At 46.3% G+C, this 16,415-nt stretch overlaps 5 protein-coding genes across 11 annotated transcripts; 2 read left to right on the top strand and 3 right to left on the bottom strand.

The window, feature by feature from the left end:
* Positions 1–13: 13 nt before the first annotated feature.
* Positions 14–936, bottom strand: ndufaf8 (NADH:ubiquinone oxidoreductase complex assembly factor 8). The gene is made up of 3 exons (XM_052069796.1): positions 657–936; positions 307–417; positions 14–242 (listed from the first exon to the last, which is right to left on the bottom strand). The coding sequence occupies exons 1-3, from the start codon at positions 735–737 to the stop codon at positions 222–224; spliced, it is 213 nt and encodes a 70-aa protein (XP_051925756.1). The 5' UTR covers positions 738–936; the 3' UTR covers positions 14–221.
* A 344-nt stretch (positions 937–1,280) lies between these two features.
* On the top strand, positions 1,281–4,813 carry tepsin (TEPSIN adaptor related protein complex 4 accessory protein). 3 transcript variants are annotated; one of them, XM_052069685.1, is made up of 13 exons: positions 1,281–1,403; positions 1,715–1,787; positions 1,878–1,969; positions 2,166–2,259; positions 2,327–2,394; positions 2,470–2,551; positions 2,698–2,769; positions 2,851–3,039; positions 3,152–3,320; positions 3,418–3,531; positions 3,609–3,687; positions 3,855–3,989; positions 4,076–4,813. In XM_052069685.1, exons 1-13 carry the CDS (start codon positions 1,365–1,367, stop codon positions 4,556–4,558), a joined length of 1,689 nt encoding a protein of 562 aa, XP_051925645.1. In that variant the 5' UTR covers positions 1,281–1,364; the 3' UTR covers positions 4,559–4,813. The 3 variants fall into 3 exon arrangements, with proteins under 3 accessions (XP_051925645.1, XP_051925644.1, XP_051925643.1); XM_052069684.1 differs by having other exon boundaries at positions 3,128–3,320; XM_052069683.1 differs by having other exon boundaries at positions 1,715–1,969; positions 3,128–3,320.
* Positions 4,814–4,815: 2 nt separating this feature from the next.
* si:dkey-21c1.1 (uncharacterized protein LOC100150256 homolog) lies at positions 4,816–6,543 on the bottom strand. The gene is made up of 3 exons (XM_052069793.1): positions 5,928–6,543; positions 5,539–5,644; positions 4,816–5,464 (listed from the first exon to the last, which is right to left on the bottom strand). Exons 1-3 carry the CDS (start codon positions 5,942–5,944, stop codon positions 5,207–5,209), a joined length of 381 nt encoding a protein of 126 aa, XP_051925753.1. The 5' UTR covers positions 5,945–6,543; the 3' UTR covers positions 4,816–5,206.
* Positions 6,544–6,575: 32 nt separating this feature from the next.
* LOC127603420 (arylsulfatase G-like) lies at positions 6,576–16,042 on the top strand. Of its 4 annotated transcripts, none has more exons than XM_052069694.1 (12): positions 6,576–6,713; positions 7,144–7,265; positions 11,918–12,151; positions 12,232–12,467; positions 13,003–13,117; positions 13,260–13,412; positions 13,752–13,939; positions 14,022–14,102; positions 14,249–14,357; positions 14,526–14,646; positions 14,873–14,963; positions 15,530–16,042. In XM_052069694.1, the coding sequence occupies exons 3-12, from the start codon at positions 11,931–11,933 to the stop codon at positions 15,799–15,801; spliced, it is 1,587 nt and encodes a 528-aa protein (XP_051925654.1). In that variant the 5' UTR covers positions 6,576–6,713; positions 7,144–7,265; positions 11,918–11,930; the 3' UTR covers positions 15,802–16,042. The 4 variants fall into 4 exon arrangements, with proteins under 4 accessions (XP_051925654.1, XP_051925655.1, XP_051925657.1 ...); XM_052069695.1 differs by having other exon boundaries at positions 7,144–7,280; XM_052069697.1 differs by lacking the exon at positions 6,576–6,713 and adding an exon at positions 6,997–7,046.
* Positions 7,740–11,232, bottom strand: LOC127603423 (monocarboxylate transporter 7-like). 2 transcript variants are annotated; one of them, XM_052069699.1, is made up of 6 exons: positions 11,078–11,232; positions 10,223–10,462; positions 9,801–9,944; positions 9,592–9,720; positions 8,657–9,517; positions 7,740–8,570 (listed from the first exon to the last, which is right to left on the bottom strand). In XM_052069699.1, exons 2-6 carry the CDS (start codon positions 10,458–10,460, stop codon positions 8,368–8,370), a joined length of 1,575 nt encoding a protein of 524 aa, XP_051925659.1. In that variant the 5' UTR covers positions 10,461–10,462; positions 11,078–11,232; the 3' UTR covers positions 7,740–8,367. The 2 variants fall into 2 exon arrangements, with proteins under 2 accessions (XP_051925659.1, XP_051925661.1); XM_052069701.1 differs by lacking the exon at positions 11,078–11,232 and having other exon boundaries at positions 9,801–9,903; positions 10,223–10,373.
* Positions 16,043–16,415: the final 373 nt, after the last annotated feature.

Here is a 16,415-nt window from a genome sequence, read left to right as displayed (position 1 = left end):
TCGAACCCAGAACTGTGAGGCAGCTATGCGCACCACTCAATCAGTTTATTAACATTGTTTTAGAAATGTTTGTGAGTTTTCCATGAATGCCACATGATAAGCCGTCCTTTTTGAGCGTATTATGACGCGTACATTCAGTACGATCCTTGTCAGATGTGATTTCGCAGCATTGTTCATCTCTCAGTTGATTTCTCCAATTGCATCCAGTAGAGATTTCCTGGTCATTTGCAATTTTTCTTGGCCTGTAACAAGAGACAGTTATCAATAAAACGGACCCGCAGAACAATTTCAGATCAAGTTACTTACAGCATTTGCAAAGCACGTTTTCAGGGCAGCAAATTCTTTAGCACAATGGTCCTTCTTCAATTCCTGCTTGCTCGCTGTGGTAGCTGCCACACATTTGCCATAAGCTGCTGCCTGAATAACAAACAGGACGATGGACCATACGAGAAGTGTCATATATTCTGCATTTAGAAAATTGGTAAAAATAACCAAGTCCAAACTTATTTTACGGTTTGTTGTGTTATGGCTTGTCTGAGGATTTTTTAAACTACGTCCGTGACGTCACCTCGCCGATCAGTGAGCTGGTTTTCAAATGCGTATTCATAAAGCGGGCTCAGAATGAACTGCGAATTAGCAGGAATTTCAATGCTTACCTCTTCCGTACATTGTGCAAAGAATTCTGGAAAACGTCTCAATTTCTCCCGGCTGCGATGCCAAACATTTGACCCAGACATAGCGCTGTGTTATGACTTATACTGCAATTGCTTTATTTCAGTTTGATAATATTAAGAACCTGAGCGTTCCGGAAAGTTATCTGACTCGTCGTTTTTTTCCCAATAAGTCAAATGTTTCTCTTAAATGTGGAAAAAATACTCAACATAGAGGAGCACTTCGTAAATACGTGGGCAGCGCCATTATATTTTGCGTAAACAGAGCAGCGGCGCGATATTATGCATTGTGATTCGCTCGTTGTTTTGTCAATCAAGTGACAACGGCAGTTTTACGTTATGTGATTGGTTGCTTCAGCTTTGTAGGCGTTTCCAAATCCGCCTCTTTTGGGTAGCCGTTGACTCGGCGTCAATATTTTTAGAAAGTGGAGGAAAAAAAAATAATAACAACAAAAATAACAGATGGACTGAACTATTTCTGCATTCTGATGTGGCTTCTGATTCGTCTACCAAAAGACAATATCAAATTTGCGTCCCGCAATTGGTTGCTTTAGTTTCCTAAACAGCCAATTAAATGTCTTTTCTAGTTCTCACTTCTTGTCCAATGATTGGCTGACTTGACTGTCACATAAAGCCCCGGCTCCATCGGGCCCTTCTGAAAGATGAGTAACCCACCGCTAGGATTGCTAAATCATGGCTTCATTCATGGAACGGTTAGCCTTCCTTCAGAAAGTAAGTGACTGTTGTTTTGATCTCAAGTTATTAAAACAGACTTTAGCTAAATTCTCTATGAACTGTTGGGCATTTTATTTTCGTGTCACAGAAGCTATGTGGCTATGCCGAATAGCTGGCTTGCAACATAGCCTGCTAGCTGAGACTGAATTGTTGTCATTTTTCCTCATCATTTCATGTTGCCAGAGTTCCAAAGAAGGGGGTGCTTTGGCGATAACAATATTCTCACGTGGGGTCTTAACTCAAGATCTAAATGAATGTATGTAGATCTATTTTTTTTAAAAAGTCTCTACCTCCCTGCACGACTGAAGGTCCCGACTCTAATGAAGGCGACAACAGATGACGAGAGCCCCTGTCCTGGCTACCTTTTCCAAGAAATCGGAAGTATCCTTTGCATTCCACGTTTGTTGCAAGAACTTCAAATTCAGCAGGGATGCACATGTTATCAAGCCCTTAACTTGCCTTGCTTTGCAGAAATCTCCCATGAGTCTTTGGCGAGTGATCAGTGTCTGTTGGAGTACCTGCTGGAGAGGCTTCAAGTCGAATCCTGTCATGTCAAACTCAAGGTGAATCGGTTTCTTAGTGTATAGTTTATATATGCATATTCTTCGCCTATCGTGTGACGGGAATAACCATGAAAAGCTCTTTGAGTAGATAGAAGGTATGCCTATGTTAGCCTTCTGTTACCATTCATGCAAACAAGGTTTGGAAACGCTTTTTTTTTTTTTTTTTAACGATTCAATCCCGGTCTTTGCGATTCAGGTGCTAAAGATCTTTGTTCATCTGTGCGGCCATGGCTCCAAACATTTCCTGACTGAACTCAGGAGGAATTCCACTTTTATTCAGCAAGCATCAGGTTGGAGATTTCTTAACTCTTCTCTGACGTTCTACAAATATTTAGCTTCTGTTTTTATTGTTTTAAGTATACAGCGGCCCTCCTGATCCCATCCAAGGGATGGCTTTGTATCAGAAAGTGAGAAACAAGGCACAGGTAAAAACAAAAAAAATATTTCAATATTCCCAAGCCATTTGCACACGAAAAAAATCTGCCATTTCCTGTTTACAGGAAGTTGCACGGCTACTTTTCACTGATACGTTTTATGTAAAAAGTGGTGTGCTGCCATTGAACGTGACAACGTCATCAATGGGTGAGTAACAATCGGTATCCTTTCAAACTAGAAAATCCCAGTTAAAAATATAAAAATGTCACGATTTAACGATATGAATAATGTATGACTTTATTGTACAAACTAATTCGATTCAACTTCTGGTGATTTGGTGTCTCTCTGTCCAGGTATGGGATCAGCAGCCTCCTACAGGACAGGAATGCAGGGCTTTGGCTACAACCCCAGCAAGCAGGGCACAAGTGAGTCACTCTTTGTACAAGTGGCATCTTCTCCCCATAGCTTTTTCTTCAAACCCCCCCCCCCCCCATGTTTTTCCACAGGCAATGACTCACTTCTGGATAAGATCCAGAAAGCTGCAGAGGTAGTAGCCAACGCCGTCCTTCCCCCGACGGAGCACCAGGGCATCCGTCTCCACGACAACCACTACCGGGCCGTCGTGGCGCCATCTGCACCAGTAGAAGTGGCTGTACCAGCGTGTGCCTACAGTCTGCCTGCTCCCAGACTTAAAGGTCCAGAATTGCTTATTTTCGGGTTGGCAATCAATTAATTGAACTGTATTGTTATGGATTTTTTTTTTTTTTTTGGTACATATGACAGATGAGATTTTACTACCCACTACAGGATCGACCCAGCGGTGTCCAGGGCAGGTTGGAGGTGGCTGGGAAGAGACTGACAGTGGCAACATCTCCTCTCACAATTCATCTCAGGACATCTCGGCGGGAAGCAAGTCGGCCTGCACTGGGAGCCAGTCGGGGGCCAGCAGAGAAAGCAGTGGGGACCTCTCGGAACGGTGAGCAAATTGTTTCCACTTGAAATTCACCAGGCAACTCCTGTTTGTAATTTCTCAACAGGTTAAATCTCGTTCTTGTGCTTCTCTTGTTGGTCAGAGTGGAGGCGTTGCAGTTGGGAGACTGCGGCCAGGAGATGGCGCTCATTAGCAAGCTGATGGAAGGCTCCAGAGTGTTTCTATCCAACGAGGAGAGCCAGCACTTTATCAAAGAGTCGGTGCAGCAGCGTCATCGAGTCGCGTTCAAGTTCCGTATTTGTTGACATGAGTGCGTTTGTTTAATTCTGTCAGGTGCGCCATCCTTAACTGTGAGGTCGTGGTAGAGTTGCTCTCGAGCAGGCTGCGAGATCCCTCCGACACTGTTAACATGGTAAGGATCATTGAGCAGCCATCTGTCAACGCTCCTTAGGCAGCAAAAAGCACAAAATTTGCAAATAATTGATGCGCCAAAATATTGCTCTTTGCTTACATTGATCACAGAAAAAAAAAATCGAAATTCCAAACCAATTTTAATATTGTTCTCATTTTGACTTACAGAGGGCATTGTGCGCTGTAGCCTGCCTCATGACGACCGACCTTCTGTCTCTCGAGCACATTTTTGGAGCCACGCAGCACCTGCTCCGTCAGCTCAGTGAGGGCCCTCCAGGACCTGTGGCCAATAAAGCCACAAAGGTACAAGAGCCAGTAGAAAGCTTTAAACATTTAAATCCAATAAGCCGGCGGGAGATAACGCGGTTCCCTTTTCCTGTTTCGACCAGATCCTGAGACAGTTCAAAGCCCTGATGGGTGGAGTTCACCAAGCCGCCAAACAAGATCCAGCCAGCAGCAGTCATCAGATCAACCACGCATCCAGCCAACTTCTTACATCTCCATACTTGGGTTCTTTCGAACCCGCACCCTCTCTCCATCATGATCACGTGCATCAGCATCCGTCCTCGCCGTTCGCTACGGACACCTGTGAAAAGCCTCCCCTGACTGAGCAACAACTGCTCCTGGCGCCTATCAGGACTGATGTGACAACCGCGCAAGATGAGTGTATTCAGCCTTGTGTTAGCAGACTGTCCCTGTTCAGCGGTATGAAGCTGGTGAACAGGGCGAGGCCTTTGTGCGGGACTACAACGCCCCACATGGACCCGGACTCACTACAGGACTTTCTAGAAGAGAACCAACCTGACAGCCAAGCTTTGGTTGTGTCTGACAGCAGCCAGCAGTCGTCTGCCTTCTCGTTTCTCAACTCTTGACCGCTAGCATGACACTTTTCAAAACTGTTGCTTTAAAATATTTTCAAAATATTGCAGTATACTGCGGGGTCACTTACAGCAGTAAGTAGTTGTAATCGTACACGGACATATTATATATTATAACCTGGACTACCAGCAGCCTCTGAAGTCAGAGGGCAGCCATCTTGTGTTGCCAGTTATGTGTTTCAGATAAATTTTGTACACGTGTACAAATGTGGTGTGATGGTTGACGAGGCAGATAAAAATGGACACGCATGTTGGAAGTAAAGTGCAACAACTTTATTTACTTTTGCAAGCACTTTGGATCCCACCTCTCTTTGTGATTAGCACCAATGAACATGTCCACACATCAATGCACGCATGTCAAGAGAATGATGCCTCTTTATAAAGTGCACAGGTCACGTATGTACGTACGTACGTACGCACGCACACGCCGAACAATACTGCACAATAAACCACAGTGGCTGGGCCATGAAAAGGCAAATGTGCTTATGGTCTTCACAAATGGTATATGGCAGGGGTGGGGGATGAGCCTTACAGCCCATAATGTGTAAACGTCCCCACTCTTCATTCACCCCGTTTGGACCCGGGGGGGGGTTCCGCTCGACTCGGCTGCGAGACTTGAAAAGGTATTGGGGACGTCGCCGGTCATGTCGAACCTGGGCGCCCTCTCGTCTGTAGACTGCTGAAGTGCGCCTCCCTCAGGACCTTGTTGATGGAGTCGTAGGAGAAAGTGCTACCGTCGCCATGGAAACCGTGCTGCACCGAGACCGCCGAGTCCTTGGGCTTGCCATTCGGGGAGTACTGGGGGATGCGGATGCTCTGACTGTGGATGCACGGCCTGCTCGTGACCACCATCGGTCTTTCCGTACTGCAGATGCCACTGCTGCTATCGCTGCTTGAAGACTGGAGTACAAGACACAGAAACGAGCTTCTACTAGACTGCTGAATTAAAACATTGTACAACACTGCACATGTACCTCAGAGTCCAAATCGGATACAAGCAGGCACGGACCCCTTCCTGACCTCTTGGCCTGAGAACTCAGCTGTTGATTCTCTTCACTGTCGCTGCTCCGATGCCGCTTCCTGGACACGGGGAAACATGGAAAAAGGAAAATGTTCAAATGTGGTGTGTGTTGGAAGGAATGATGCAGTGAGCAGCGGAAAGGAGGGGGGGGGGGATTGGAGGGGGCGTGCATCTAAAGGAGCACCGAGATGAACCAAAAATAGCTACGGCTACACACAACCACGGCAGTTACATGATCGAATATGACAGGGACACTGACGATTCACGAAGTTCTTTATGGAGTTGATGACATGACACTGGCATGAAATGTCAAAAATAAACCACATAATGCATTTACTGTACCTGTTATCTGTCAGCATTGCTGCAGTCTTGGCAGATGTGGTAAAGAGAAATGTGGACACTCCCTGTGAGCTGAATTGGAACGTATAAAGCTTCTGGCTCGGGTTACAGCTCCACAGCTATACGGCAAGACATACTCCTCATTCCTTATTTGACGTTTGTATATATGTGCGTGTGTGTGTGTGTGTCTGTGATGGGGCTCCAGCCGGCTCAGCAAGATGCAAGATCACACTTCCAATCGTAGCGTTCTGCTCGGTCGCTAAGTGGCGAACAGCTAACAGTTGAACCCTCGTGAAAATCTTTTTTCAAATATCAGCATGACAAGCAAAGCCTGCGAACGTTGACACAGCTAAATGTTGGAGCTAACTAAGCCCCCAAACGCTGCACTGTGACCAAGTTCTTCCGCTGTCGTATTCCACTCGCCCTGCTGGGGAGAAAAAAAAAGAAAACGGGAGCTGGCTGTTCTTCGGGAAGAACTAATATGGTTAAATCTTTGAATGAATGTGTAAAAAAAACACGATAACGTTTAAATTGTCGAGTCACATAAGCGACATTTTAGCTTTGCGATGACATGAGCTCGCCCGCTCGTGTCAACTACAGTCGTCTCCAACGTTTCCCTGACGTCAAAGCCCCGCCCCCGATGTAGTGACGTCGCCAACAAAGGCGGAAGTAGCTACGTAACATAAGAAGTAGCTTTTGGGTCAAGACGTAACTCTCTTTTTTCGTAATTTGCGTGTTATTTCTGTTGTTTGCATGCCTCACCCTGGATTGCATTGCTCATCCAGGCAGGTGGTTTACAGTTCATCCTGTTATTAGTCTTTCACTGCGTATACACGTGGAAGAATACGATTACTGTTCGTCTGCACAGTATTGTCATCTGTAATATACGTGCACATAAAATGCTCATATTTGTTCTCCAAATGTATTTTTCTACAATATACTAATTTGTGACCCCGCAAGACGTATACTGTACTGGGCCCACAAAACAATGAAAACAAATGTTTTTATTTTAATTAAATTACTTCTTACATACACACACACATAACGGGGTGTTCTTTCAAAATTAACCACGACTCATCAAATTTTCAGCTGCAGTAATTGGAAATATCCACTTAAAGCAAAGTAGGCATCACACATAAATGAACCATGCCAGTTTAAATTGCTTGTTAATTTCGTTTGATCTGTGCTTTCTTCACACGATTGCCATTTCTTATGGTAGGTGACTTGCTGCAGTTTTTGTGGAAGCGGAAACCAAAACTTGCTTTTTGTGTTGTTGGAATCACAACGATTGAGCTGTACCCAGAAGACTCTTTCGATTTGGACAAGCATCTCTTTATAGGGGTAAGATTTTACTTTGTAATTCATAAATCGCTCAAAGAAAATAACTAATGCGGGGCAGAAAGGTTCGTCTCGTGGTTTGCACGTCTGCCTTACCGTGGAGAAGATTGCGTGTTTCAATCTCAGCCCCCAGTCTGTCTGGAGTTAGCTTTGCAGATCATCTAAACAAGTAAAAAAAGTGATTTGTGAGTACTGTACAGTTTAGTATAGAAAGTAAACTACTTGTAATGATTTCCAACGCAAGAGCTGGATAAAAAAAAGTCTACCTTAAAAAGGACAACAATCATCATCTTTATAAATGTCGGCGATATTGCAACATGAATGCGGGTGAGGGTGATGACGATCGTGTAATGTGGTTGTGACACCACTAGAGGGTGCTCCAGGCAAATACTTCTCCCCATGTCCAAATTAACTGACGTCAAACTTTATATTTATTGTATTACTACACAGTCAAGTCTCGTAAAATAAAAACCACAGTTTAAAGGTTAAAACAATCTTCCTTTATTGCTCGTGAACATGTTTTTTTTTTCATCACAAAAATAGTGCATCTTTGACATCTCACAACACGTGCGCGTTGGTTCAAAAATAAACGTTTCAATCAATCACACATTTCTCCTGAGCTTGTTGGGTTTCCCATAACACAAACGCAAGCGTTGATGTTACACAAGTTGTGCAATTCCATGTACAGTATTTGCTGCTACATTGGCTTCACAGTTTATCAACAATGACCCTGATTCCTTCCCTGAAGACTATTTCCCAATTTTTTTTGGGGGGGGGGGGGGCGTGTAAATTAAAGCCATTACAACAGAACAGTGTTAACCTGCCCTCGAAATAAAACACTTTTTGGTACATTAGCTGTGCAAGTCGAAATTATATCGTACATTTCTGATCCCCTCAAAGCGACCAGTCAGCATCTTAACCCTGTCACCTAATAACATGATAAGCTATCCACTGTAGTAACCGAAACCCCTGAAAGGGTTAAACCATTTTGTCTGCTTTTTTTTAATGACTTTTGCCAGCATATTCTTCACTGGTAAGACTCAAGCAACATGTAAAACCTGCGTGTCATGCCACATGACATCTGTCGCAATCCGGTTCAAGTTCCTCATGAGCCTCCGTTAGCGTCTTCCGTAAAGTCCCCTCTCACCACATCAGGCCTGTCTTCGTTTGGCCTCCCTGTCCTCTTCCTGCAAAGTAGTCCTCTCTTGGCGGGTCTCACTAAGCCCAGGAAGACGGCACTCACCGCCATGCCCACTGCGCACGAGTAGAAGGCCGACCCGTAGTTCTGAGTCACGTCCACTAACACACCTAGAGAAGAAGTCAAAGTGTTCAGAGCCGCATTATTCGGAAAGAGGAAGAGAAAAAAAAAAAAAGAGACTCGCAATGACGTTTACCTCCGAGCGGTGGTCCAGCCAGGCCCGCGAAGCTTTGTATGAACACATAGACTCCGGCGGCGGAGGACATCCTCTCCAAGCCCACCACGTCATCCTCCGCCAGCATGGGAATATGCGTGCACGCAAGGGTCCCCATGAAGAACCCGTACACGCCGCAGCAGACCGCCAGGCCGTAAAACTCGGTGACCAGAGTAAATCCCACCAGGTCGGCGGTCATGGAAATGACGCAAGCCAGGAGGACGAGCAGCTTCCTCTTCTGGATCCGATTCCGCGTCAGAAGCCATCCGATAAAAAAGCGACCGACAATTTCAGCTACCGCCATGGTGGACAGCATGTAGGTGGCGCGATCGCGCTCCACGCCGCGACTGACGCTCAGCTCGATGATGTACAGCTGAGGGGCGAAGAAGCCCAACGTGGCAAACAATCCGAAGAGCGAGTACAAGATGAAGCCGCAGTCTTTGAGGATGGAAAAATCCAGAAGTTTAAACCTCTTGACGGATTTCTCATCCGCTTGTTTCTCCGCATCCTTCTTCTGTCCTCCAGCGTTATCCTCATCTTTGACACCAGGGGGCAGCACTTTCACTTCATTTGTTAGTAATGTCCTCTCATCTGTCTTGCAGTTGACCTCGTCATCAGAGTTGCTCGCAAAATCCCGTCCGTTTGTCTCCACGTTCCCGTCGTGTGTGCTTTGGGCGTCCCCGTCCTTCGCAGAGGATCTGTCCGTCTCCGTCTCCCGCCTCGTTTTGGGCCGGATGACGATTGGCCGAAGCACAGCGCCGCAAATAACGATGGTGCCTTGCAAAGCTCCGATCACCGCCATGGTGTGACGCCAGCCGATACGATCCCTCAAAGAGGAGAAGGCTGAAGAGAAACAGCGGGCGGTAAAAGTGACCCAAAGTATGAGAGAGTCCCTCGCCCGTTGGTTGGAAACGTACCCGGAGCGAGAGCAAACATGGACAGGGCCTCTCCGGTGGACGCCATGGCGGTGACCAGGGAGCGGCGTCGGCTAAAATAATGCGACAGGATCGTCACCGTGGGTAAAAACGTCAAGCAGTAGCCGAGACCTGCGAGCGGCGGGACGAGAGAGGCGTGCTCAAAACGGAAAACGCAAAAACGGAAAACGCCAAAAAAAGTCATTTCAAACCTGCCACCGTGCCGTAGGTGATGTACATTTGATTGACGGAGGTGGTAAAGCTCGTGGCGACGGTTCCCGCCGAGATCAGGGCGCCTCCCATCATGACGACAAGCTGGAAGCCAAAGCGGTTGGTCAGCATGGAGGAAAGAGGGCCTGCGTAGTCGGATAAGTTCACTTTAGGTCGGGCGAGGTATCAATTCACGTCTGGAAAATTCTGGAAAAAATATTGACTTCCCGCGTGACACAATGAATGAGGTTGAAATTATTATAATTGATCAGAAATCTCTCCAGCCAGAATGATTTAAAAGCATGTTTGTTTTTGTTTTCTATTTTTTGTGTGGCTTTTTTTAAATAAAAAAAAAAAAATAGAAATGCGCATAAAATAAATCCACGACTTGAAAAATCATCCCGCACTGCAGTTGTACGCTCACCGTTAAAGGTCATGACAAAGACACAGATGGAAACGATCCAGGACACCCGGCTGTTGCTCTCCCCAAATTCCTTCATCAGCTCTTGGAGGAAGATACCGAAGCTCTTGATGGTGCCGTAGGTGAAGACCTCCACCAAGAAAAAGGCCGCGGCCACCACCCATCCCCAGCCTCCATCCGGGGGCTCCGAGTATACGTTAGGCCCCAAGAAATGTGGTCTCTTGAGTCCACACAGCACCATTTCTTAAAAAAAAAAAAAAGTTAAACAATCGGCACTATTAATTTTGTAAAAAAACGCATTCACTTCTTGTGACAAATTACAAATACAAAATGACATTTTGTTCGCTGGCGTAAATTGGCCGGCTAATATAGAAAGGATCATTTAAAACAGAAATGTTACAAATGACACTTATGTCAAGACAGCGTTTTATTCGGGTACATCGAAATCCTGATAAGCGACTGAATCTCCTTAAATGTGTCACAACACGACTCGGAGGCTGAGGGGGGGGGGCTTTTGCGTTGTTGGGAATGTTTCTATTAGTAGCGCGCGTTGAATTGAACGGTGGAGCTCTGGCGGAGCTGCAAAGTGTGAAGGCGGCCAAGTGTGTGCGTCCGCGCGGCTGACGCAATACTCGCCCCCACCCCCACCCCCCACCCTAAGCGCGTGTTTCCCAGGTTCTCGATGACCCACAGTGCGACTGCAATCACAGTACTCCCCGTGGCTCTATTATTCGCAACATTTTGAGAAAGGGTGGGGTGCGGTGAACCCCCCCTCCCACCCCCCAACAATCTCAACAGCGTCTCATTTTTCTCGCTCGCCGTGCAAAAATTTGAAGCCGCGGTAAAGTTGCGTCTCACCTGTACGCTCCCTACCGCCAGCATAGAAAGAGGAGTCCCGGTGTCGAAACTACCCGAGCCGCTTGACTCTGTCGCCAAACGCGCTTCCTCCCACTGCCCCTCATGGGAATTTGAAAGCCAAGGGTTAAGGACAAATCTGGTTCCAGCCAGTTTTTTTTTTTTCTTCAAACGACATCCCAACTTGCACACTGTACGCCCTTCGAGGGTGTGGAGGCGCTGTTCGGGCCGCGGATGTCATTGGTGCGCTCGGAATCCGTCATTCGGTGACAAGCGTTTGCGTGCTCGCATCCAAGTCGTTTCCACGAAGTCGAACCGGGTTGTTTCATGGTAAGGCGCGGACAGGGGTCGCCGCAATTAAGGCGCACCCGGCCATGGCATCCTCAACATCAGTTTAAAAAAAGCCTGATAATTATTTACAAATGTAGACGGAGGGGGGCGGGGGGTGACTGTAGTGGTAAGCACAGAACAAAACGTCCCTGGAGTTTTGCCATTTTGCCAAAATGACATGACAACCGATCACCGATTTATCTGCTCAGCCAATCAGATCCGCTTACACTAAAGGGGGGGGGGGTCTTTTGTGTAACTTTTTTTTTTTTGGTTCTTCCCTAATGTTCTGCATCTTTATCTTATTTTGATAAAACGAGTGAAAACGTGGCCATTGCTTCAGCCCTTTCAGAATAAAATGATCATTTTTAGCCGGGTTAAAAAAAAAACAATCTACTAAAAATCATCAGCTACCCAACGAGTGGTTTAAAAAAAGCAACCTAGCAATTGTGTGTGTGTAGCAAAGCAAATAAAACGCTTTTAATTCAAACCCAACTTTTTTTCTCTCTTTTTCAGGCTCCGTGACAAAATGCTGGAGGGATTGGCCCCGCGGCCTGTGTGTCGGATGCTGCTGTGCGGCCTGTTTGTCCACCTGGCGTCAAAGCGGGCCGCCGGGGCTCACAACAAGATGCCCAACTTCATCCTCATCCTGGCTGACGATATAGGATGGGGCGACTTGGACGTGAACCACCCCGAGCAGAAGGCCAAAAATACGCCCAATCTTAACCTGATGGCGGAGCAAGGATTAAGGTCGAGCCCGATGTTTAAAAAGCGCATTGAGTGGCGGCGGTCTGTAAAAAATCTCCCACTTTCATCATCCTTCGTTGCAGATTCTCAGACTTCCACTCTCCGGCCTCAACCTGCTCGCCATCCCGCGCTTCCATCCTGACCGGCCGCTACGGACTCCGGAACGGGGTCACTCACAATTTTGCCGTGAGCTCCGTGGCCGGTCTGCCTCTGTCCGAAGTCACCTTGCCGCAGCTCCTGCAGAAGGCGGGTTACTATACCGCCATGATCGGGAAATGGCATCTCGGCCATAATGGACCATATGGCCCAACGAAAAGAGGTAAGGGGGGTGAGGGGGGGGGACTTTGACCTGACCAGGTAGTAACCGTACAAATGTGGAATTTGCACCATCAGCCATGTAGGGATGGCCTTGCCAGAACCGGCATCAACAGCATGATAGGTTTCAGTGACACCTTCAAATCGGTTATCTGTATCTTATATTATTTCAGCCTTTGCGGAATTATTATTAAGTTTGTGTTGATATTTGTTTGGGGTTTTTTTTTGTTGTTTTTTAATTGATGCATCACAAATGCTACTCTAAAATAATTCATCAATAAAAAAATAAAATATTTTAAATAATAAAAAATAAATTTTTAAAAATATACAAATATAAAAAAAATCTAAAAATAATTTTGTTTATGTAATAATGAATTAATTATAATCCAAATAATTCTGAATAAAAACATTTAAGGGAAAAAAAAACGAATCAATATTACAAGTACAGTTGTACAGTTTAATTGTGTGGTTTGGCAACGCCAATTGATCGATTTGGTGAGCACAAGACGGAATTGAGCCGTTTCTTGTCTCTTGAACAGGTTTCGACTACTACTTGGGAATTCCCTTCAGCAATGATATGGGATGCACCGACCACCCTGGATATGATATTCCCCAGTGCCTCGGTTGTGACTCTTCTGGAGGGCAAACCATGAGGTGGGCGGGGCTTGATTTTGCAAATAATCCAGAGTTGTGCTTTTGCAAGTATTTGATTTCAAACTCGTGAAATGAGAAAGCCGATTCGCCCCGCGTGGTCTGCGCACCTTCTACGTATACATGGCGTTATTCTTTCTTGTAGATTGCGGGGGAGTGAGCGCCAACAGACGGACTGCTATTCCAAAGTGGGCCTTCCTCTGATGGAAAACAGCCGCGTTGTGGAGCAGCCGCTCAACCTGTGGAATCTTACGCGACAGTACCGCTCTGCTGCGCTGAGAACCATGCGCGAGGCGAGGTAAAGCGCCTGCGAGTCATCTTGACTCCGGGAGTACGATGATGTGATACCGATGGAGCGTGACGAGCGGCCGTTGAAGTTCACTGTCAAACTAAACATAAAACAACATCATGAAGCAGCACATGTAGACAGACAATACAAGAGACTGCCCGATCATATTCTTTATCCTCCGCACAGAGCAATTTTTTTTTTAGTGCCGTACTGATGAGCTGAGAGACGAGTTGAGACGTCTTACTGAACAATGCTAGCGATTGCATTTACATTACATGTTAGATTTTTTTTTTTTGTCAATCTAAACTGCAACATTAATCGTCTTTTCTGTCCCTCGTGTACTTGCAGAGAGCGAGGACAGCCCTTTTTTCTCTACCTAGCGCTAGCTCACATGCACGTACCCTTGGCCCCGCCACTCGCCACCCCTTCGCCACCTCACAGCCGAGCGTACGCCGCTAGTCTGCAAGAAATGGATCGCCTGGTGGGGTCCATCCGGAGTGCCTCAAACAAAAATGATACGCTCATCTGGTTCACCGGTAAATCTCGCACTCCTCAACTGTGACCGGTTTGTCCGCATCCGGGCGCACCCACGATCTGATAAGCATCTCTCAAATGTAGGTGACAACGGTCCTTGGCAGAAGAAGTGCCAGTATGCGGGAAGTACGGGACCATTCAAGGGAAAATGGCAGACCAAAAGAGGTGGAACGCCAAATTTGTGCAATTTTTGAGCCAGGAGCTATTTACGCAATGAAAAGCCTTCCTGGAGTCTGAAAAGACAGACAAATATGAAACACTTGATGGAATGAGGAGTTTGGGAATGTGTTTTTTTTTTTTTTTTTGGTAAGGTGGGAGTTCAGCTAAGAAGACAACATGGGAAGGAGGCCACCGAGTGCCGTCGGTAGCCTGCTGGCCCGGTGTGATCCCTGCAAACACGACTAGTGCCGCCTTGCTCAGGCATGTTCTTTTAATTGTAAATTCCTCAGAGGCTTGAAACCATGCTCCCATTGTTGACTGCGGCACACAAACTATTTCTTCGACCGACAAATGGCGCGCGTACTTTCCCCTGCGTTCCTCGGAAAATGAATGACGTCCCGAATGAGAAACCGAGAAATCTTTTCACAGCGGGATGGACATTTTCCCGACGCTGCTCTCCCTGGCGGGGGTGACGCCACCTTCTGACCGGCGCTACGATGGCATGGATGTTACAAGCGTCCTCCTCGGCGGTGAAAAGACCGGCCACAAGGTAGCCACTGTCCTACAAAGTCCACAATGCAGTCGTGACTTATTCAGATCTCAAGAGATTAACATTTGATGATAAAAATATGCATCAAGCTAACACGACGCCTCCTCCCAATTAAATTACAAATGTGCTCGGGGCAGAGGAGGAACAAGTTTAACAGGTTAAGAGATGAGAAGAAAGCAAGTGCCAGTTTGAGTTTTTTTGTTTTGTTTTGTTTTTTTTTTTTTAGGTCCTCTTCCATCCTAATAGTGGCGCCGCAGGGCGGTTTGGTGACTTGCAGACAGTGCGAGCTGGGAAGTACAAAGCTTTCTACATGACAGGTAGGTGGCACGCACGTCTCCTGTTTTTGTCAGCACGGGCATCAGGCCGTTTTTGTGGTTCTTCTGTCACGCAATCGCGTTTGTGGTTCTTGAATGGGATCTGCGTCATTATGTGCTGGAGAAATGATCATTAAAGTGTACGAGCCCATTTTGTATTTTTTTGTTTTTTTCCTTCACCAAAATAAACACTCCAAAAAATTCAAACTCCATGTTTCTCGTTCCAAATCTGCAAAAAAAAAAATTACTTCACCTCTTCATGTTGTACAAGAGGGCGTTGTGTTAGAAAACTGGAGTTTGTTGACATTCAAATTTGGCTTGTGGCAAACGTGAGTGACATCTAGAGATTTCAATTTCTCCCTCATTCTACAAATTTAAATTTTATCTCTTATATACAGTATATATTTTTAATCGTATTGTTATTTCAAACGCCGTGTTTCACATGCAGCGCTTTGTTACAGCTGCCGTTGTTCTAAAAGTGCTTACCAATTAAATTGGTTTTATACTGTGTTAATAACCTCCGCCCCCCCCCCCCCCCCACCCACCTCCCCCCGGTGTGCATGTTTTAGGTTCATCTGAAGCATGCGGCGGCGACGTAGGGACACAGGAGCTCCACGACCCACCGTTGATTTTTGACTTGGAGCGTGATGAGGCCGAAGAAACACCCTTAAAGGTCGGAACACCTGAATATCAAGAGACAGCCGAAAGGGTCACCCTCTGGAGGGAGGGGTTGTTATGGGACATCGCCACCGACCCATCCGTGTCCGAGGCCGACTACACCACGGACGACTCGGCCACGCCTTGCTGCGAACCCACGCGGCCCGTTTGTCGTTGCCTCTGACTGGGACGACAGCAGGAAGCCTTCGTGGACAAGAATGCAGATGCAAATTTTGCAGTTTGAATGGGCACTCGGGAGTCGGTGGGGAGCGCCGTGGTCTTTGGCGGGTACAATGTCCAGATGCAATAAGGAGGCGTGATGCAAACAAACAAGTAAACAGAAAAAGCGAAGAGGAGCGGGCGGCGAGCACAAGGTCAGAGGGAGACCAGTTGCCTGGCGGATCAATAAAGCAAAGAGAAAAATATTTGTTTTGGCGGTGCATTCAGCATGCATTACTGCCAGGTCATGACTGAACACGTGACGACATGTGATTTAATTAATTTTTTTTGCAAAGTCCCCATTCTCCTTAAACTTCCCCCACCCCCCCCCAAAAAAAGCACGCGATAGCCAAATAATACTCAGAGCGAATTGATTCTTCATCAGCTTTATTGTTTCTTCATTGTCAGTATGCAATGTAGTGTAAGGAGTCTCAACAGCACCACCTTTTGGCAAAATTCAAAATAACACCGCTCAGCTAAAGTTACTCTGTCAAGTTTTTGGATGAACGTAAAATGGACTATTTCCTCTAAAGGTGACCTTATTTGGACATTTTCGACACTTTTGAATGTCCAGCTGTA

Source organism: Hippocampus zosterae, chromosome 7 (genome assembly GCF_025434085.1).
Source record: "Hippocampus zosterae strain Florida chromosome 7, ASM2543408v3, whole genome shotgun sequence".
Lineage (NCBI taxonomy): Eukaryota > Metazoa > Chordata > Actinopteri > Syngnathiformes > Syngnathidae > Hippocampus > Hippocampus zosterae.
This window is presented reverse-complemented; position numbering and strand designations above follow the sequence as displayed.